At 42.3% G+C, this 22815-nt stretch overlaps 1 protein-coding gene across 1 annotated transcript in view; it reads right to left on the reverse strand.

The window, feature by feature from the left end:
* LOC137641351 (phosphatidylinositol-glycan biosynthesis class X protein-like) overlaps nucleotides 1-22815 on the reverse strand; it is a 114384-nt gene that overhangs the window by 32991 nt on the left and 58578 nt on the right. Inside the window, exon 3 of the mRNA XM_068373824.1 lies at nucleotides 22209-22362. Within this exon, the coding sequence (XP_068229925.1) occupies nucleotides 22209-22362 (154 nt within the window). The remainder of the gene's footprint in view (nucleotides 1-22208; nucleotides 22363-22815) is intronic.

Raw genomic sequence — 22815 nt, forward strand, 5'->3', positions numbered from 1 at the left:
CCCAGCTCTTATGTAAACAAAGACTCAATTTTCTCCTCGTCCCACTGCGTCTCTATTGGGGAGGAAGGGAGGGTCATTTAATTTATATATTCACCGGGTAAGTATATTCAAAAATTTATCTTATAATCAAAATATCATTTTTAAATATTTAACTTAGCCGGTGAATATATAGCTGATTCACACCCAGGATGGTGGGTAGAGACCAGTAATATATGTTTACATTTTATGAGCTAAGAGTTTTTTATTTCATTTTAGAAGTTATCAAAATAACAAAAACAAAATAAATAGGTACCTGGTAAGGAAGTCGACTTGAACAATTACTCTGCCTTTTAAGTACGTCTTCCTTACGGAGCCTCGCGATCCTCTTAGGATGCTGATCGACCCCTAGGAGCTGAAGTATCAAGGGTTGCAACCCATACAACAGGACCTCATCAAACCCCTAATCTAGGCGCTCTCAAGAAATGACTTTGACCACCCGCCAAATCAACCAAGATGCGAAAGGCTTCTTAGCCTTCCGGACAACCCAAAAAAAACAACATTAAAAACATTTCAAGAGAAAGATTAAAAGGGTATGGAATTAGGGAATTGTAGTGGTTGAGCCCTCACCCACTACTGCACTCGCTGCTACGAATGGTCCCAGTGTGTAGCAGTCCTCGTAAAGAGACTGGACATCCTTTAGATAAAAAGACGCGAACACTGACTTGCTTCTCCAATAGGTTGCGTCCATTATACTTCGCAGATATCTATTTTGCTTAAAGGCCACGGAAGTTGCAACAGCTCTAACTTCGTGTGTCTTCACCTTAAGCAAAGCTTGGTCTTCCTCACTCAGATGTGAATGAGCTTCTCGTATTAACAGTCTGATAAAGTAGGATAAAGCATTCTTTGACATAGGCAAAGATGGTTTCTTAACTGAACACCATAAAGCTTCAGATTGGCCTCGTAAAGGTTTAGTGCGCTTTAAATAGAACTTAAGAGCTCTCACAGGGCATAAGGCTCTTTCTAGTTCATTGCCTACAATCTCCAATAAGCTGGGAATATCGAACGATTTAGGCCAAGGTCGAGAAGGCAGCTCATTTTTGGCTAGAAAACCAAGTTGTAGCGAACATGTGGCTTTTTCTGACGAAAATCCGATGTTCTTGCTGAAGGCATGAATCTCACTGACTCTTTTAGCTGAGGCTAAGCATACCAGGAAAAGTGTCTTTAAAGTGAGATCTTTCAGGGAGGCTGATTGTAGCGGCTCAAACCTGTCTGACATGAGGAATCTTAGTACCACGTCTAAATTCCAACCAGGTGTAACCAAACGACGCTCCTTAGTGGTCTCAAAAGACTTAAGGAGGTCTTGAAGATCTTTATTGTTGGAAAGATCTAAGCCTCTATGCCGGAAGACCGATGCCAACATGCTTCTGTAGCCCTTGATAGTGGGAGCTGAAAGGGATCGTCCTTTTCTCAGGTATAAGAGAAAGTCAGCTATTTGAGCTACAGAGGTACTGGTCGAGGATACAGAGACTGACTTGCACCAGTCTCGGAAGACTTCCCACTTCGATTGGTAGACTCTAAGGGTGGATGCTCTCCTTGCTCTAGCAATCGCACTGGCTGCCTCCTTCGAAAAGCCTCTAGCTCTCGAGAGTCTTTCGATAGTCTGAAGGCAGTCAGACAAAGAGCGAGGAGGCTTTGGTGTACCTTCTTTACGTGCGGCTGACGTAGAAGGTCCACCCTTAGAGGAAGACTTCTGGGAACGTCTACTAGCCATCGAAGTACCTCGGTGAACCATTCTCTCGCGGGCCAGAGGGGAGCAACTAGCGTCAACCTTGTCCCTTCGTGAGAGGCGAACTTCTGCAGTACATTGTTGACAATCTTGAACGGTGGGAATGCATAGAGATCTAGATGTGACCAATCTAGGAGAAAGGCATCTATATGTATTGCTGCTGGGTCCGGGACTGGTGAGCAATAGATTGGAAGCCTCTTGGTCAGCGAGGTTGCAAAGAGATCTATGGTTGGTTGGCCCCAAGTGGCCCAAAGTCTCTTGCATACATCCTTGTGGAGGGTCCATTCTGTTGGAATTACTTGCCCTTTCCGACTGAGACAATCTGCTATGACATTCAAGTTGCCTTGGATGAACCTCGTTACTAGAGAGATGTCTTGACCTTTTGACCAGATGAGCAGGTCCCTTGCGATCTCGTACAACGTCAGTGAGTGGGTCCCTCCTTGCTTGGAGATGTACGCCAAGGCAGTGGTGTTGTCTGAGTTCACTTCCACCACTTTGCCTCGAAGGAGAGACCTGAAGCTTTTCAAGGCCAGATGTACTGCCAACAGCTCCTTGCAGTTGATATGCATGTTCCTCTGACTCGAGTTCCACAGTATTGAGCATTCCCGACCGTCTAATGTCGCACCCCAGCCCACGTCCGATGCGTCCGAGAAGAGAACGTGGTTGGGAGTCTGAACAGCCAGGGGAAGACCCTCTCTTAAGTTGATATTGTCCTTCCACCAAGTCAGACAAGACTTCATCTTTTCGGAAATCGGGATCGAGACCGCTTCTAGCGTCTTGTCCTTTTTCCAGTGAAAAGCTAGATGGTATTGAAGCGGACGGAGGTGTAGTCTTCCTAATGACACAAATTGTTCCAGGGATGATAGCGTCCCTACCAGACTCATCCACAGCCTGACTGAGCAGCGTTCCTTCTTCAGCATGTTCTGGATGAATAACAGGGCTTGACTTATTCTGGGGGCCGACGGAAAAGCCCGAAAAGCTAGACTGTGAATCTCCATCCCTAAATACACAATAGTTTGGGATGGGACCAGTTGTGACTTTTCCAAATTGACTAGGAGTCCCAATTCCTTGGTCAGATCTAGAGTCCACTTGAGATCCTTCAGACAGCGACGACTGGAAGAGGCTCTGAGAAGCCAGTCGTCCAAATAAAGGGAGGCTCGGATGTCCGATAAATGGAGGAATTTGGCTACATTCCTCATCACCCTCGTAAACACGAGAGGAGCTGTGCTTAGGCCAAAGCACAGGGCCCGAAACTGGTAGACCACCTTTTCGAAAACGAATCTCAGAAAAGGTTGGGAGTCTGGGTGGATGGGGACGTGGAAGTAGGCGTCCCTTAGGTCTAGAGAGACCATCCAGTCTTCCCTTCTGACCGCTGCTAAGACTGACTTTGTGGTCTCCATGGAGAACTTCGTCTTTGTGACAAAGACATTCAGGGCACTGACGTCTAGCACCGGTCTCCACCCTCCTGTCTTCTTCGAAACCAAGAAGAGGCGGTTGTAGAATCCCGGCGATTGAAGGTCCGAGACTTTGACCACCGCTCCCTTCTCTAGCAAAAGAGACACTTCCAGTTTCAGGGCTCGTCTCTTTTCTTCCTCTCTGTACCTGGGAGAGAGATCGATGGGAGACGTTGCTAGAGGGGGTTTTCGTACAAAAGGGATCTTGTACCCCTCTCTGAGCAACTTCACAGATTGTGCATCTGCGCCTCTCTTCTCCCAGGCTTGCCAGAAGTTCTTGAGTCTGGCTCCCACTGCTGTCTGAAGTTGCGGGCAGTCAGACTCTGCCCTTAAAGGACTTGGATCCTTTCTTCTTCCCTCGCTTCCCTTCGGCACAAGCACCTCCTCTGCTGGAGGCTCTGCCACGAAAGGGCGGAATAAAGCGAGACGCTGGAGTGTCCATCCTTGGTCTAGCTGACAAGGTAGGCAAAGGGGGAGCTTTGCGAGCTGAGGACGCAACAAGATCGTGAGTGTCCTTCTGCACTAACGAAGCGGCTATTTCCTTTATCAGGACTTCTGGAAATAGGCACTTGGAAAGAGGAGCAAAGAGAAGCTCAGATCTCTGGCACGGTGTAACTCCAGCAGAAAGGAATGAGCAGAGAGATTCTCGCTTTTTCAGGACTCCGGACACAAATGATGCAGCAAGCTCATTGGACCCATCACGGAAGGCCTTGTCCATGCAGGACATAATGAGCAAAGAAGTCTCTTTATCTGTCGAAGAGATCTTCCTGCTTAGGGCTCCTAGGCACCAGTCTAAGAAGTTAAAGACTTCAAAAGCCCTAAAGATTCCTTTCAAAAGGTGGTCCAGGTCCGATGATGACCAACATATCTTTGAGCGTCTCATGGCAAGGCGGCGGGGAGAGTCTACAAGACTTGAGAAGTCGCCCTGGGCAGAGGCAGGAACTCCCAAGCCGAGAACTTCTCCCGTGGCATACCAGACGCTCGATCTAGAAGAGAGTCTAGCAGGGGGAAAAGCAAATGCTGTCTTCCCTAAACTCTTCTTGGACTCTAACCAGTCTCCTATCACCCGCAAAGCTCTCTTGGACGAGCGTGCAAGGACGAGTCTAGTAAAGGCAGGTGCGGTAGAAGGCATGCCTAAAACAAACTCTGAAGGCGGAGAACGAGGAGCCACAGAAACAAACTGGTCAGGAAACAGCTCTTTGAAAATAGCCAAAACTTTTCTAAAGTCCAAAGAGGGTTGAGTAGACTTAGGCTCGTCCAATTCTGATTGTTGTTCATCTTGATGTGCAGCAACATCATCATCAGAAAGTTCCTCATCCGACAACTGATGAGGAAACGGCAACGGAGTGGGTAACGGCTGGTTCGCTGAGTCCGGTCGCACTGGTGCATGCGTGACTGAGCCGGACGCAACGTCATGGACCTGCTGCACAGTCTGTGAGCTGTCAACAACCATGGTAGCGCGAGGACGCACAGCGTCTACCCGAGACTGTCTAGACTGACTGGGTTGCGCAGTGGAAACCACACTGGGTTGCGGAGGTTGACGCACCACGTCAAAACAAGGCAACTCTGATGGTTGTTGAACATCCAGAACGTCAAAGCCAACCTCCGTACGTCGCTTAACGTCAACATGCGGCTGGCAGCCCACACTGGAACGCATCGGTGGAGGAACTCCCTCAACTGGTGTACGTGAGAAGGTTACCTCAGCGTCCACAGGACGCACAACCGATCACTTGGAGGGTTGTAGGCTAGGAACCGCACTCGCTGCTGGTACGGCAGCAACCTTCTCCGCATGAAAGTCCTGCATCAGAGACGTAAGCTTGGACTGCATGTCTTGCAGTAAAGACCACTAAGGGTCTACGGGAGCAGGTGCGGCGACAGACGGTGTTAGTGTCTGAAGCGGTACCGCTTTGCCTCTCTTAGGCGGTGAGCAGTCATCGGATGACGGCAACGAGTCCGAACTGACCCAGTGGCTACAACCGGGCCGTTGGACTTGTCCTGAAGGGACCGATTTACGTTTTAACGGTCGTGAGACCTTGGTCCAAAGTTTCTTGCGAGAAACACCTTCAGACGACGAGGTATAAATGGGCTCTCTCGTCTTAGGTAGGTAGGGGCGATCTTGGGGAGATACGCCCGATACCACGGAGGGAACGTCTGTTCGCTGATTAAAGCCTCTCGAACCCATGCGTCGTACGACATTGCTTCTCCCCTGGACTTGGGAGCTTGCAAGAGGTCCCGGACTAGGAGGACGACAGGCACGAACAGACGAACCCTCAAGCGCAACACTGTCCACAACACTATCACTTGGCACTTTCGCACTTCCCACTGCACTTTGGCACTTAAGCTCCTTAACATCCGCCATGAGCTGATTGCGGTCACTTGCAAGGGACTCAACTCTCTCACCCAGAGCCTGGATGGCACGCATCATGTCAGCCATCGATGGTTCCTGAGTGCTAGGAGGGGGGTTAGGAACAACCACTACAGGGGAAGGAATAGGTTGTGGGGCATGAGGAGAGGATACATCAATAGATCGAGAAGAACTTCTCCTAACTCTATCTCTCTCTAGCCTACGTGTGTACTTTTGAAATTCGATAAAATCGAATTCCGAAAGGCCAACGCACTCCTCACACCGATCTTCCAATTGACAGGTTTTACCCCGACAATTGGAACAAACAGTGTGAGGGTCGATAGACGCCTTCGGAAGACGCCTAGAACAGTCCCTAGCATTGCATTTCCTAAATTTGGGAACTTGTGAAGGGTCAGCCATTTTGAATTGGTCAAGGGAAAATTCCAAAAAACGATCTAAGTCATCAACAAAGAATCCGATACCAAAAAAGAGTTCAAGGATTTGTTTGAAGAAAAACCCTGCACAGCGAAAGCTCAAAACCAGAATATAGTACTTCACCAATTAGATGTGAAAAACTCCAGTTTAGCAACAGCGAGTAAAGTACGTCTTGTCGACACGTCGACAGAGAGAAAATTGAGTCTTTGTTTACATAAGAGCTGGGTATCTGGTCGACAGATGGCGCTGTTGGGCACACCCGCAACCTGTGTAGCGATCGCTGGCGAGTTTTCCCGTAGAGTTTGTCTGTCGAGCAACAGAGTTGCAGCTATATATTCACCGGCTAAGTTAAATATTTAAAAAAAAAATTTTATAGCATTTTTTTGCAAGGACGTACCAGTATGTCCATGGGGGTAAAGGGATGGGTTTTGTGAAACGTACCAGTACGTCCTTTGGGGGTTAAAGGGTTAACAAAACTTCAGTACAATGTAAGAGAACTCATAAACCAAATATTCTCACCACCACCACACCTCGCTTTGCATATGTTTCAAATGGTGCTGTAGAGAAAAAAAGGTACTAATAGTTTATGGTTGAAATGCACCCAAAATTGAAAACAAAAGTAAAAATTGTTTTATTGAAGCACAATTATCTTTTTAAAATTATGATTTTTTAGAATGTATAATGACTAAACTTGTCGGTCTGAGCTGACGTAATCGAATGTCATGTTTCAAGATTTTGTTTACAGTAAAATGCAGTACTGTAAATACAATACTGTATTAGTCATCTTTTTTCAATGAATATATGAATACATATCTTACTACAAGTGCAAACAATATGATAACAAAAAATTACTAAAACATCACTAAATGTTTACAAAGTTTTATCGTAAATAATTTTCTCTCTTAGCCCCGCCAGAGAAACAATCCAAACGCTGTGTAGGTGTGTGTGCACATATCTCTTTCAGAAAAAATCCTTATTTTACATGTATGTAAATTAATACCTCTTTACATTAAATTTTAATCATATCCCTTCTTTTCATTGTTATTTTCTACATTATTTTCTACTTATTTCCTTTTAATATTTGACTCCTTCCTGCATAATAAATCAATACAAGAATTTTAGTTTAAAAAGTAAACAGAATGAAAAAGACACAGTTAAGCTGTCAAAATTATACATAGAATTTATATTCGGCTAAGAAATAAAATTCTCCTTGTGATATCTTTGAAACCTGGCCTTAAGCAGGTACAGTGTCATTTTCTTTGATGCATAAAAAAATCTTTGTTCTCTATCTCTCTTATTTCTTAACCCTTTTACCCCCAGGCTCTTTGGAAATTTCCAACTCTTAACCCCTAAGGGGTTATTTTTTCCCCAGCACATTTTGCAGTATATTTTTTTTTAAATTGCTCTAACAGCCTTAATTTTTGTCATAGAGAAGTCAGGTTGGTCTCATTCTCTTGGAAAATGCCTGAATTTTCTCAAAAAATTATCAAAAATATGAAAAAAAAAAATTTTATAGCATTTTTTTGCAAGGACGTACCGGTACGTCCATGAGGGTAAAGGGATGGCTTTTGTGAAACGTACCAGTACGTCCTTTGGGGGTAAAAGGGTTAATGTTGAATCTTCAATGTTTTTTTAAATAAATTTCTTTAAACATTGCATAAGATATGAACAAGATATATGTTCCAACATAATTTTCAGTCCCACACCTCAATGTTTTTATTATCTACAGTATACGTCACTAGATGAGGAAAAAGAGGCTCACAGCCGTTAACAGCTATGAGTGTTTTATAAGAGAGGGGAATCAATGTGGTAAAAGTGAAGTTCCTGTTTGGTGCTGATCAAATTAACATAAAACTTGAGCTAATTTTAACTGAACAAATTTCATATCATATGATGGTAATTTAAAAAAGATTTATTTGTTTTGAAAGTTATTGTTTTCATTAACAAATAAGGAAGTTACTGCTAATTCTATATAAATTCTAATTTCCATATTTTTTCATTGAAATAACAAATTTCTAAAATAATCCTGCTTCAAAATCTTCATAATTCTTTTTTTTTTTTTTTTTTTTTTTGAGAGAGAGAGAGAGAGAGAGAGAGAGAGAGAGAGAGAGAGAGAGAGAGAGAGAGAGAGAGAGAGAGAGAGAGAGAGAGAGAGATTAATACGAGTTATCTGGCATACTGACATCTGAGGTCATTGACACCGATATTATTTGTTATAAATAAAGAAAAATAAATAAATAAATGGTAATTCAGTTTAAAACAATAAAAGCAAAAACATCCTTATAACAGTTAAATAGCTGTGAGAAGACCTGCTTCTGAAATAAATTTAAAAATATCACTAGTATGGTATGACACATCATGTCCAAGCATCTTGGCAAAGATGAACCTGTCATCCTCACCTCGAGCCTCAAACAGAAGTCTATTTCTTTTGGTACTTCAACAAATGTCTCACTGTCAAAGGTACCAAATATTCATCGCAATATGGCTGATGTTGCCCTGTCATAACCATGGTGACCAATGCGGAGACGACAAAGAGACGTCTCCCACTTTCTAGGAATCATGTTATACCTCCAAGGAGATATGAAATTTGTTATTTCTCGCACTTTATTTCCAGCTAAACTATCCTAATTTCTTGATGGTAGGTACGAAATCATTACAGGGAATGGGATACCTTCTCCTTCCCATACACACCAAAATGTGCTGGAACCTAACAAAATCGAACTGATATAACTCTCAGTCCAACAATAAAAAGCCATTCTAAAACCTTTAAAACTAAAGGGTTAATGGAATTAAAAACTTCTAAAGCTTGAAGGACACTCCTTGCATTACTAAAATGGTAAAATTACCCTCCTCCTACAAAGCTATTTTTTCACAAGCTGCTAGCTGTTGGTATGCCATAAAGTTCAGCAGCAAATATAGAAGCTGTTAGAGGATGTACACCTCTACACTCAAAACCATTACTATATACTCCAAATCCAATGCCAGCATCAGATTTGGAGCCATCAATATACATAAAAGTCCATTACCTATCTTCTGCAACAACTACCATAAACAACACCTAGCTTTAAGTCAGTCATATTTTTTTATCACCAATAAAATATTCACAAAAAGATATCTCAGGTAATTTCCATGGCAAGTTGATGATGTACCAACCGTGTGTCACAAGATCGTACATAGTTCATTTTGTATATTATGCTTGTATCTTCGCTCTTCCCTCGCACTAAAAAGAACCTGAATAAACAATTCTGTTTTTCTCATCAGTAACGGTGTCTGTTTTGAATATGAAATTTCTTGTTGCTTTGAGCTTTTGTATATAAAGGAGAGTGTTCTATAATAAACTCACTAGTTGCTTTCATCCTGTCTTTGAGTCACAACCTTCTCTCAGCCCGTCACATAGGTGACCCCGGAAGTCGACTCGCTCCTCCCGCCTTCCACCCCCACCTCGCCCCTCCATCGTTGGTACTATGGCGGACTCTACGGAAGTTATTGCTGCGACTACCCCATTGAAACTTTTATCATTCGCCAGCGGAGAGGCGTTTGCTTGGTTTCAGCGCGCAGAAGTCCAGTTTCGCATCAAGGACGTGACTCGCTCAACCACCAAAGCAGATTATGTTCTTGCAGCGATACCCGAGGACACCTTCCCGGAAATATCCGACTGGCTTTGTGAACAAGGAGACACCCCAAAAGCATATGACGCCCTCAAAACATACCTTATGCAGCAGTACTCGCCGTCGCCAGCCGCCCGTATAGCAAAGCTTTTTTCAGCTCTCGCAATAACCATTGGGGGACCAAAGGGCTTCACTCCCCCTCAGGGAAATGACCAGTATCGCTCGCCTGGAACTTGTCGCAGACGGCTCTCCTCGTGAGGTGAACCTACTTAGTGCACTTTGGATACGCCGTTTACCCAGACCTATACGAGCTGCCATACCCGATATCGATAGTTTACCCATAAAGGACTTGATGACCAAAGCCGACGCCTTATGGACAGCCACTTCAAGACCTCCATCAACACCTCCATCAACGCCTCCACCCCTGACAAAGAGGACGCCTATTCAACGTCAACCTAAGCTGACGTGAATGCCGTAGGACATACAAGCCTACCCTGTGACATGCCAAAGCGGCGACAAAGCCACCCACCACCCACCACTCGCTCACGCCCCAACCAACGACTTCTACAGCCACTTACTACCTCCCATCCGCCGCAGTTTTGCTACTGCCACTTCAGATTCGGGGCAACCGCGAAGAAATGTGCCAAGGATTGTCACTGGCCAAAAAAACGTGTAAGTAAGCCATCGCTCGTGGCGGTGGCCTCCCGTGTTTCTAATCTTTTCTTTCTACATGATGCAGGAACGGGCGTGCGATTTTTGGTAGACACGGGTGCTTGTCATTCTCTTTTACCAAGGGAACTCTTCAGGACACGACGTAGTCTGTCTACGTCTGCCGACGTCCGCTTCATTGCTGCCAACGGATCTGCAATACCCACCTATGGTTACGAGAACCTCACATTATCGTTCGGAAACGGTAAATTTAATTGGAAGTTTCTCGTTGCTGACGTCACATTGCCAATCCTCAGTGCAGATTTCCTCTCTCATTTCCACCTTCTGGTCGATGTCGCCCACCGACGATTGGTCAACGCAGACTCATACTTGTCGACACCTCTTCAACCCGGCCCCTCCAACCTCGCTCTACACATCAGCGCACCCATGGATGCCTACGCCCACCTCCTCACGTCGTACCCTGAAGTTTTCCGTCCAGAACTTCGCCAAACGCTCATGGCTCCTGCTAAGCATGGTATTTATCACCATATCAAGACGACGGGACCCCCAGTCTTCGCAAAATTCAGACATCTGGCACCGGAACGATTGGCGGCCGCCAAACAGACGTTCGCCGAAATGGAGGAAATGGGCCTTTGCCAAAAAGCCTCCAGCCCATGGTCGTCACCCTTACACATCGTTGTGAAGAAAGACGGCTCCCTCCGTCCGTGCGGGGATTACAGGCGCCTGAACATGCAAACAGAACCGGATCACTACCCCCTCCCAAACATTGCCGACGTGACCTCCTACCTGCACAAAGCCAAGGTTTTCTCTACGCTCGACCTCCTGAAGAGGTATTATCAGGTGCCTATGAACCCAGAAGACATCCCAAGACCGCCATCACCACTCCGTTTGGTACATACACCTTCAATTACTCCTGTTTTGGCCTTCGTAATGCTGGGGCCATGTTTCAACGTTTCATGGATGGCATCTTAAGGGAGCTCCCCTTCTGTATATGTTATGTGGACGACATACTTGTATTCTCCTCCTCAAAAGAGGAACACCTCCATCACCTGCACATCCTGCTCGACCGCCTGCAACAAAACGGCATTGTAGTCCGGTACGACAAGTGTACCTTTGGCGCCAACAAAGTGTCGTTCTTAGGGCACCGCATCACTCCTGAAGGAGTCCATCCCCTCCCTGAGAAGGTAGCAGCCGTTCAGGACCTCCCCGTGCCCTTGACCGTCAAAGCTCTGCAGGAATTCTTGGGCACGATCAACTATTATCACCGTTTTCTGCCACCCATTGCCGCCACTCTTGCTCCCCTCTACGCCTCCCTCAAGGACCTGAAGTGGGGTCCCCTTCAAGAAGTGGCCTTCTGCAATGCAAAGAAGGCCCTATCAACCGCTGCGGCTCTCACTTTTCCTATCCCACATGCCCCTCTCCTTCTCTCCACCGATCCCAGCAACGTCGCTATTGGTGCAGTACTCGAGCAGGTGGTCAACGGCTCGCCCCGCTCATTGGCCTTCTTCAGCAGAAAACTGTCCAAGGCAGAATCGGGTTATTCTACCTTTGATCGCGAACTGCTGGCGGTGCACTTGGCTGTCCGTCCCTTTTGCCATTTCTTAGAAGGTACACCCTTCGTCATTCGCACAGACCACATGCCTCTGGTGCACACCTTCACTCGACAATCTGACGCCTGGTCCGCCCGTATACGCCGACATCTCTCCGCCGTGGCTGAATACAATTGCACCCTTTAATACGTCCCTGGGAAAATGAATCCCGTTGCCGATGCCCTGTCAAGAAACACGTTGGCTGCCGTTCAACTGGGATTGGATTACAACGCCCTGGCTGAAACCCAACGACAGGATCCAGAGTATCAAGCATGTAGGACATCCTGCACGTCCTTCCGTTAGGAAGACTTCCCCCTTGAAGACTCCAACACCACCCTCCTCTGTGACGTCAGTACTGGTAGACCGCGACCTTGGATTCCTGCTCCCATGCGCCGGCAGGTGTTTGATTTCATTCACGGCCTTTCACATCCCTCGTGCCGTTCTACTGCACAGCTGCTGAAGACGAATTTCATTTGGCACGGCATTTCTAAGGATGCTTAGGATTGGGTTCGCGCCTGTACTTCTTGCCAAACTCCCAAAGTACATCGACACACGGATTCAGGAGTGGGCACCTTTCCTCAACCTCAGCGTCGTTTCGCACACATTCACGTCGACACTGTAGGCCCCCTACCCACATCACAAGGACATCGTTACCTGTTTACCGTCATCGACCGCTCCACTCGTTAGCCAGAAACCATTCCCATGGAAACTGCAATGTCCGCCTCATGCACATCTGCCTTACTCTCAGGATGGATTGCAAGATTTGGTATCCCTGAGCATATTACTTCTGACAGGGGTACCACTTTCACCTCTCAATTCTGGACATCATTAGCGAATCTCCTGGGCATCACCCTACATCAGACAACGGCTTACAACCCCGCTGCCAATGGAATGGTTGAACGTTTTCATCGCACCCTAAAAGCAGCTTTAATGTCCCGCTGCAAGGATTCCAACTGGTTTACTCAGCTTCCCTGGGTCCTCCTAGGACTAAGGACCACTCCTAAATATGCCCTCGACGTCTCGGCAACTGAAATGGTGTATGGCGACCCCTTGGTTGTCCCTGCCGAAATTTTTCCTTCTACAACCTCCTCCAATGATCTCCAGCCCATACGTCATGTCATGGGAAAATTTACTCCATGCTGCCAGACTTACGAGCCCCCAACCAAACATCACATACCGACAGACTTGCACTCTGCAACGCACTTCTTCCTACGCAACGACACTAGCAAGCCACCGCTAAGACCCCCTTATACGGGCCCTTTCCTTGTGATCCGACGCTGTCCGAAAGCATTCCTAATAAACATTTGTGGCAAAGAAGACTGGGTCTCCACTGATCGTCTAAAACATGCTTATCTCCTGCCAGATGACCCGCCTACAGTTCGCCTCTCTAGATCAGGGCGCCCTATTTAACATGTACAGTATGTCATTTTTAGGGGGGGAGCCATGTACCAACCGTGTGTCACACGATCGTACATAGTTCATTTTGTGTATATATTATGCTTGTATTTTCGCTCTTCCCTCGGACTGAAAAGAACCTGAATAAACATGTCTGTTTTTCTCATCGGTAACGGTGTCTGTTTTGAACATGAAATTTCTTGTTGCTTTGAGCTTTTGTATATAAAGGAGAGTATTCTATAATAAACTCACTCAGTTGCTTTCATCCTGTCTTTGAGTCACAACCTTCTCTCGGCACGTCACAATGATATCTTAAATAGAATCCCCTTACTTCTAATTATATCAAGACTGTTTAATAATTCTTTCACCACTCTCCAGCATCAACAAGGAGGCTTGGAATAGGCGAAGTTCTAAAGGCTCCTTTGGACAATCTGATACCAGCACGGTGTATAGAATCTAAAATCTTTAGTCGACTTGGGGTGGCTGAGGAGTATATATCACACCCATAACTAATTTAAAAAAAAAAAATGAGGACTTGTATAACTTTAAAATAGTATTGCAGTCTGCCCCCCATGATGTATGGGACAAAACACTTTACTTTTAAGCTTTCAAGTAAGGAACCCATGTAAGCCTACAATTTAATATTACTGTAACCCTAAAAATCTAGCCTCACTTACACATGGGATCCGTTGATCTTTCAAGTCTATATACAGGGTCTGGATGTACTCCCCAAATACAACAGAAATGGACAACTTGTTGAAAACTTAAATCCATTCATATTAGCCACTGAATAATTTTTTCAACTGAGAGTTGTAATTTTCTCTCAACCATCGTCATTCTAGATCCAGCAAATGATACGGAGAGATCCTCTACTAATAATGTTGAGAGTATATCTTTGGGAATGATGGTTTTAGGACAGTTGCGTCCCGGACATTTGCGTACTGGACATTTGCGTCCTGGACATTTGCGTACCTGGACATTTGCGTCCCTGGACATTTGTGTACCTGGACATCTTTGTCCCTGGACATTTGTGTACCTAGATTATTTTCAAATATTATCAACCTACATATGAAAAAGCAATTATTAAGGGATGAAAGAAATAGATTTGATGGAATTGTAATTTTATTTTTGTTTAAGAGTGGTATTACAAGTTGAACAAAAGAGTTGTTGTTGATGGGCACCATAGTGATTATAGGAATGTGATATCCGGTGTTCCACAGGGTAGTGTTCTTGGCCCATTACTTTTTATACTATATACACATGACATGTGGTTTGGCCTAAAAAACAAGCTTGTTGCATATGCAGATGATGCTACTCTCTTTGCATCAATTCCATCCCCTGAATGTAGATCTAGGGTTGGTGAATCCCTTAATAGAGATTTAGCTAGAATTAGTGCATGGTGCAAATTATGGGGTATGAAGTTGAATCCTAACAAAACTCAAAGTATGATTGTAAGTAGGTCAAGGACGGTGGTTCCTCAACATCGGATCTCAGTATTGATAATGTTTCTTTAAATATGTATGACTCTTTCAAAATTTTAGGTGTGATTCTCGACAGTAAATTTACTTTTGAGAAACATATAAGGTCTGTGTCTTCTTCAATTTCACAAAAAATAGGCTTATTGAGAAAGTCTTTCAAGATTTTCGGTGATCAATCTATTCTGAAGAAGTGTTTTAATTCTTTCATTCTACCTTGTTTTGAGTATTGTTCTCCTGTCTGGTCTTCAGCTGCTGATTCTCATCTTAATTTGTTGGACAGAAACTTACGGTCTATTAAATTTCTTATTCCTGATCTAGATATTGATCTCTGGCACCGTCGTTCAATTAGTTCATTATGCATGTTGCATAAGATTTTTCACAACTCTGACCATCCTTTACATTCAGATCTCCCTGGACAATTCTATCCTGTTCGTAATACTAGGCAGGCAGTTAATTCTAATAGCCAGGCCTTCTCCATCACGAGGCTCAATACTACGCAGTACTCTAGAAGTTTTATTCCAGCTGTGACCAAGTTGTGGAATGATCTTCCTAATCGGGTGGTTGAATCAGTAGAACTTCAAAAGTTCAAAGTTGGAGCAAATGCTTTTTTGTTGACCAGGCGGACACGAGTCTTTTTATAGTTTATTTAGGACATATTTGTTTTTGTTGTTAATAGTTTATATATGACATGTCTGTTTTAACGTTGTTACTTATTTTAGAATGATTTATTGTTAATTTGTTCTCTTCATTTATTTATTTCCTTATTTCCTTTCCTCACTGGGCTATTTTTCCCTGCTGGAGCCCCTGGGCTTATAGCATCTTGCTTTTCCAACTAGGGTTGTAGCTTGGATAGTAATAATAATAATAATAATAACAGATAATTCAGAATGTATGAATATACATTTTAAGAAATTATTCTTGTTTTCAGGAGAATATTTTTCCAATAGTGGAATTGCAGTTTTATTTTTTGTTTAAAATTTTAGTAATAGCAATCAAAGATTAAAAAACAAAGAAATTATAGGTTAAACAAATAATTCAAAATGTATGGATATTTTGAGCTATCCCTCTTAAGAAATTTATCTTGTCTTCAGGAGAATATGTATCCAAGAATCCTTTCTGAGCTCCAATCTCAAAGTCAGTTAACAAAGATTTTGGATTAAGTTGCGGTTTAAGTAGCAATAAATATGTGAAAAGTCGAATATACACTTCCTTTGTCTTTCCAGGGAGAAGGGCAAAAACTCTGGAAATACTAAATGAGCTCTCTTGTGTATGGATACAATATAGTTGATAAAATATTAATGGACTGATTTTAAAAGTACCATCTGCTACTCAGTTAGGAGACTTTGCTATATCTTCTAAGCCGTTATCCATTGCAAAGATCAGTATTCTGTTCTCATGTTCGATGTCAGAACCAAACGCAAGGAACTTTTCCCAGTTGCCAGAAAACAGTAGGATTCCGGAATCTCAAAATTATTTATTTGCCGTGGGATACGGGGCGCATTTAATTATGTGCCTTTTGTCTCCATCGACGTATATTTCTTCCCATTGATGAAAAACAAGGCAGTTTTGAAATGAAATGCTCATCTTCATTAGCGATCGTTTCTCCGATAAGACTTCTTGATGGTTCATACGTTGACACTGAAGTATTTTTCAACTGGGACATAGCTTCTTGTGCTTTGACTTCTGCAGCTGAGGAGCCATGACTATGCTCATTGTGGCATGCTGTAACTACGTCGTTCACTGTATGAATTCTTGCTTTGCAAGATCGCACTACACACCTCCAGTATGTTTTTGTTTCATCAGAGTTTTTCTTATGATAGTGGTAGCTGTAATTTTCATTGTCCACAAATATTTTTCCACCAGTGTTAGATTTCCGGAACTTAGCCATGGGTTCCGAGTTTCAAAATATATAAAATACTAATACCAATAGATGTTTGTGTTACGCACTGCTGGCGAGAACTAGAATTGCTAGCTTATTTTTCTCCTGCTTTAGAAAGATTTTTTTTTATTTCTGGTAAACTACCTTTCAGCTTGTTTAAAGTTACTAAAGGTATTAATGAGTGAATTTCTATACCAAACAATTCTTGGGTTTATATACAAAGGTAAGGTGTTACTGAGGAGAGAGAGAGAGAGAGAGAGAGAGAGAGAGAGAGAGAGAGAGAGAGAGAGAGAGAGAGAGAGAGAGAGAGATTTTAAAATATGGTAAATTCAAAATATTTGGATACTTATATGTCCAGGAGAGAGAGAGAGAGAGAGAGAGAGAGAGAGAGAGAGAGAGAGAGAGAGAGAGAGAGAGAGAGAGAGAGAGAGAGAGAGAGAGAGAGAGAGAGAATTTTAAAATATGGTAAATTCAAAATATTTCAGATACTTATATGTCCAGGAGAGAGAGAGAGAGAGAGAGAGAGAGAGAGAGAGAGGAGAGAGAGAGAGAGAGAGAGAGAGAGAGAGAGAGATTTTAAAATATGATAAATTCAAGATATTTCGGATACTTATATGTCCAGGAGAGAGAGAGAGAGAGAGAGAGAGAGAGAGAGAGAGAGAGAGAGAGAGAGAGAGAGAGAGTGATTTTAAAATATGATAAATTCAAAATATTTCGGATACTTATATGTCCAGGAGAGAGAGAGAGAGAGAGAGAGAGAGAGAGAAGAGAGAGAGAGAGAGAGAGAGAGAGAGAGAGAGAGAGAGAGAGAATTTTTAAAATATGATAAATTCAAAATATTTCGGATACTTATATGTCCAGGTACACAAATGTCCAGGAATACAATTGTCCCGGTACACAAATGTCCTGGTACGCAAATGTCCGGGGACGCAAATGTCCCGGTACGCAAATGTCCGGGTCGCAAATGTCCGGTACGTAAATGTCTGGGACGCAACTGTCCAGCCACCCCATTAATGGCTAGTGTAAATAGGGTTACACTTAGCACATTACCCTGGGGAATTCCTTCCTAACATTTCCTCTCAGATAGAGTTTCCCTAACTCTCACTTGAAAATATCTATGTAAAAGATATGATTTAATGAACAATGGTATCTCTCCTCTTAATCCCAATTCATGAAAAGGTTTTAAATATACCGTATATCAATGCAGTATCATACGCTTTTTCAAGGTAAAAAAAGACTTACATGGTGCTGTTTGAAAGCAAACTTCACAAATAGAGGATTCCAGTTGTATCTACACATAAGTCGTTCAAGGCATTTCTCTAAATCCACACTGGATAGGTGATAAAATACCTTTCTTTTCCAGGTACCATGTCAGTCTTCTCTATGATCTTACATAAACACGATTTCAATGCAAATGGTAGATAGTTTGCAGCTAAAAACTTATCCTTACCGGGTTTTAAAAAGGCTAAAATAAAGGCTAGTTCCCAAACACTTGGATAACTATGACCATGTCATATTCTGTTAATAATGTTTAAAATAAATAACTTGGTATTAACAGGTACATGTTTAATCATTGCATATGGAATTCCATTGAGTCCTGGGGCTGTATCATTATACGTAGAAAGTGCGGAATCGAATTCTCTTTCAGTAACAGGAGAATTGTACGACTCTTCCCGTCCTGTTGCAAAATTTAAAACTTTCTTTTCTTCAATGCTCCTAAACTAGTAACCAGGAGCTGCTTCACATTTGCATGATACATTTGAGAAATGATCAGCCTGGGCATTGCTAACCTCAGTTGCTCCAGTCATACTGTATACTGTACAGTCCATTCGCCTTCAACACTGGTGGTGGGTTGAGAGTGAATTTGCTAGCCATCATTTTTATTTTCCTCCCCAGGGAAGATGGTGGAGTTCTAAAGTTAATGGAGGAAACAGTAGACACCTAGCTTCTTTCACGGCAAGATGGAACTGTGCTCTACATTTCTTGTATATAATTAAATTCTCCTCAGTACGGCGTCTGCGCAATCAAGTTAAAGACCTTCTTGTGACTCTGTGTAGGGAAGTTAGTTCTGAAGACACCACGGGACTGGTTGTCATTTGAATAACCCTGTTGTTTTAGGAATTGAAGTAACTCCTGCTGTATGAAGAGTTCCATTCAGTAAGTCTACGGCATCATTAATATTCTCAAACTGTTCTGCATTCCCCTTCAATTTTGCTTAGCTCATGAAATCTACCCCAGTCCACCTTGTCAAGATTCCATCATTGCGATCTCTGTAAAGGTGGACCGTTGTTGGTGTTTATAATGATTGGTGCATGATCACTAGTATGCCAATCATCTAATGTCCTCCAATCGAAATCGAGAAGGCAACTAGAGCTTGCGATTGATAGGTAAATGCACGACAAAGTACCTGTCTGAACATGAAAGTGCGTATGCTCCCCTTTATTAAGTAGTCCCACATCTTCATTTTCCACAATTGATAATATAATGTTGCCCTTCGTGATTGCTAAAACATCGCTTCATAAAGGATGTCTACTATTTAAATCCCCCAACAGAGTAAAGGTTGAGGGAGTTGTTAAATCACCTCTACTAAATCATTATACGAGATGTTGTCATTAGGAAACAAATAAAGAGAGAAAATTGTGCATTTTCTCCCTACATCAATTTGTACAACCACAGCCTGCAGAGGGGTACAAATGGGTAATTATATTTGGGGATCATCTTGGCGAATATATGTAAGACTTCCGCATTGGCTCCCTGTTTGTTGATCATATGGTGTCCTACAGCTAACATATTCTTGAGGACATGGAGTATTAGCATCAAGTTTGCTCTCTTGTAGACATAAAGCTATAGGAGAGTGCTCATGAATGACGAGCTTAAATTCTTATTTGTCCCTTAAACCCTGACAATTCTATTGCAAAATTGAGGAGTAAACTACGGATTATTTCTGGAAGACATCTTGGATGAGGTCTTCCCATTAGCACTTTTTTTAACATTTAACATTATTTCCTATAGGCTTCTTGAGTGAGGGTCTTGATAACTTAGGTTTTACATCAGCCTTTTCCATGTTCTTTTTATCTACTCTTGAAGGGGATAATGGACCTCAACTTGAAATTTTTATTGTTTTAAGTAGTTTTCTGGTTGATCTGAAACATCAACAGATAGAACATCATATCTATTTGATGTCATAACTTTGGTGATTTTAATGGAAGGGGGTGAGAGAGATTGAGGTCTCTCTCTCTTTTCCTATTAAGAGTTGGTGATTTATCAGGTTTTGGTGTTTTCCACATTACAGGTGCACCTGATAACCTGGTTTTATGTGAAACCTCCATCAAATCAGGCTAAGGTATAGCCTGAGAGAGGTTAGTATTATCCTTTGTAATGGAGGACAAGGGTTTAACAGAGGTGTGCAAAGCCTTATGAGGTGATACTCTTGCCCTGAAGATGGCAAATTTCTTTTTTGGGGAATACTGGCACTAATAGGTGGGTTGGATGTCTCCTGCCTCATTTTTCCTCCTGATTTCAATACCTTTGCATAGCTTATTGATTTACTCAATAGCCTCTTGGCATTCCCCACACTTATATGTTCGATACTGGATTTATTGAGGGCAGCCTTTTCTACCTTATATTGCTGTCAACTCCTATCAGTAGATTTGTGATTCAAATAGCACTTTAAACAATTGGCCTCTGGTATACATTCTCCATGGTAAACATTGGGGCAAGTACTATATATTTTTTCATTTTTGCAAACTTTAGAGGGAAGCCTATATCTAAAGCAATTAAAACATTGCAGTGACTTCTGCTTAAAAGTTTGAACTTTAATCCGTTCATTTTCTATGTAAAGTGGAAAGGCACATTAGCATCCTCGAAAGTAAGGATAATCATTGATGTTCCAGGGACTTTGTGCACTTTCCATACAGTTAAAAGACACATGGCCAGTATCTCCTCCATACACTCATACAGGTCTATACTGAAAACTACTCCCCTTCCATAACTGAAGTTTAGATGGGGGTTTCACATCCAACTTTATGTCATCATTCTCTGTCTTTAGTTTGCATAGTACAGTATAACAGATTGTGTTTCTGATTTGGCGCTTATAAGGAAACTGTTCTTTCCAAAACGTGATATATCTCCCAGTGCAATGATACCTAATTTCTTTTGAAGAAATTTTCATATTTTAAAATAATTTCCTGTACTCCCTTTTGACTGAGCAATACGCCACTTTGGTGGTTTTGGCTTTCTCTAGGAGGGTACAACCACCTCTATATCTCTGTCAATCCAATCTACAGGTTTGTATATATCTAAATCCTTAGGTACCCCATCGCAAAGAGCACCCTTGATATTCAAATTATTAACTTTAATATTCATAACATCTCTGATTGCATCAAATGCTTCATCATGATTTCAAATGATATCCATTAATCCCACTCGTCATTTTCAAGTCTCATTCGGATTTCTCTGATACTACCATAACGCTGAAATATTTTATACAGTACATTGTAATTACTTTCTATAGAAACTTGGGTGACATGAAGAATTCGCAGATTTCCTATGTTACCCAAATTACATGGTTTTTGCGCATCAGTAAAATGGTCCTTTACAATTTCCAGGTCAGTCGTCAACAGAGGGGTTAGTTTGTGTTGATCAAGAACCAAGTCGGGTTATCCACCTCTTATCGGAGGATGTCAGTCCTGCTATCCCATGTGGCCCAACACGAGAAGAGGCTTCAGCGGGGACAAGTCCTCAATTAGAGAGGGGCTGCCTCTCTTTAGGTGGGCGTACACTGGTCATTGGGGGTAGTTAGCTCGACTCTTAACAGACTAAGTCTACACCCAATGGGGTCTGCTAGAGGGTGATGGCGTCTAAATTTGTACATGTTGATTTGGCATGCCATCCATCCCACACTGCCAAATCCAAATTACAGTAATGCCTCACAACACAAAATTATTTCGTTCTGGAGTGGGTTTCGTAAAGTGATTTTTTCGTGATGAGTCCCATTTCACATGCAAATTGCCTAATTCGTTCCAAACCCTACAAAATACCACATTAAATCTCATAATAAAGCTACAGTATAACCACAATGAAATACTGTGCAGCCAGGTGCTACCACCACCTCATCACAAATATTAACTACTGTTTTCTAGCTTCTTTGAAATCATACCGCCATTAAAGAACAATGGTTTGTTTTGTACAGTATATGAACAATTATGATTTTCAAAATGTATTGGAACTTTGTACTGGGGTGAAAATAGACTGTGATGGATCATATAATGAAAGAGACTGAATTGGGTTACCATTAGCCACCAGGTGAAACAGTGATGTGTAAGAGGAGTGGCCTCTTCAAGGGAGGAAAACAGGAAATATTTGTTCTCTTCTGGGTAATGTCACTATTGAGTCCGCTTCAAGGACAAAGCAATATGAACATTAGGGGGGGTCATAGAAATAATCATACAATACATATTATTTTTAATATTCCATTCCTACTAATGTACAGTACTTCACTTATAGTGTATTGGTTTATCTAACCTAGTACATATAATACTACAAGAAAGAATCTTAAATCTCTTAAAAAAAGCAAAGATATGGACGCATTACCTGAGGAATATAAAAATCCGGACCTCCAAAAGGCTTGAAAAACTTCAACTGATTAGGATCCACATAAGATCCTGGTGGATAAACATCCTTTATAAGTACAATACAGGACTTCAAATTTTCTGGGGATGACAAAAACACAGAAGTTTCCAGATCTCTGAAAAAAGAAAAAAAGAATTTTTTCTTAATAAATAATATGTTTGATAAAGAAAGACCATACATTTAGTAGAGCAGTATACAACTGCATAAACATCACAAATTTCTGAATCAATCTGCATTTTTACAAACCATACAAACCTGAGACCTTTAACCCTTTTACCCCCAGGCTATTTGGAAATTTCCGACCCTTAACCCCCAAGGGGTTATTTTTTTCCCAGCACATTTTGCAGTATATTTTTTTTTAAATTGCTCTAACAGCCTTAATTTTTGTCATAGAGAGGTCAGGTTGGTCTCATTCTCTTGGAAAATGCCTGAATTTTCTCAAAAAATTATCAAAAATATGAAAAAAAAATTTTATAGCATTTTTTTGCAAGAACGTACCAGTACGTCCATGGGGGTAAAGGGATGGCTTTTGTGAAACGTACCAATACGTCCTTTGGGGGTAAAAGGG

The sequence above is a fragment of the Palaemon carinicauda genome, chromosome 1, assembly GCF_036898095.1.
Source record: "Palaemon carinicauda isolate YSFRI2023 chromosome 1, ASM3689809v2, whole genome shotgun sequence".
Classification (NCBI taxonomy): Eukaryota; Metazoa; Arthropoda; class Malacostraca; order Decapoda; family Palaemonidae; genus Palaemon; species Palaemon carinicauda.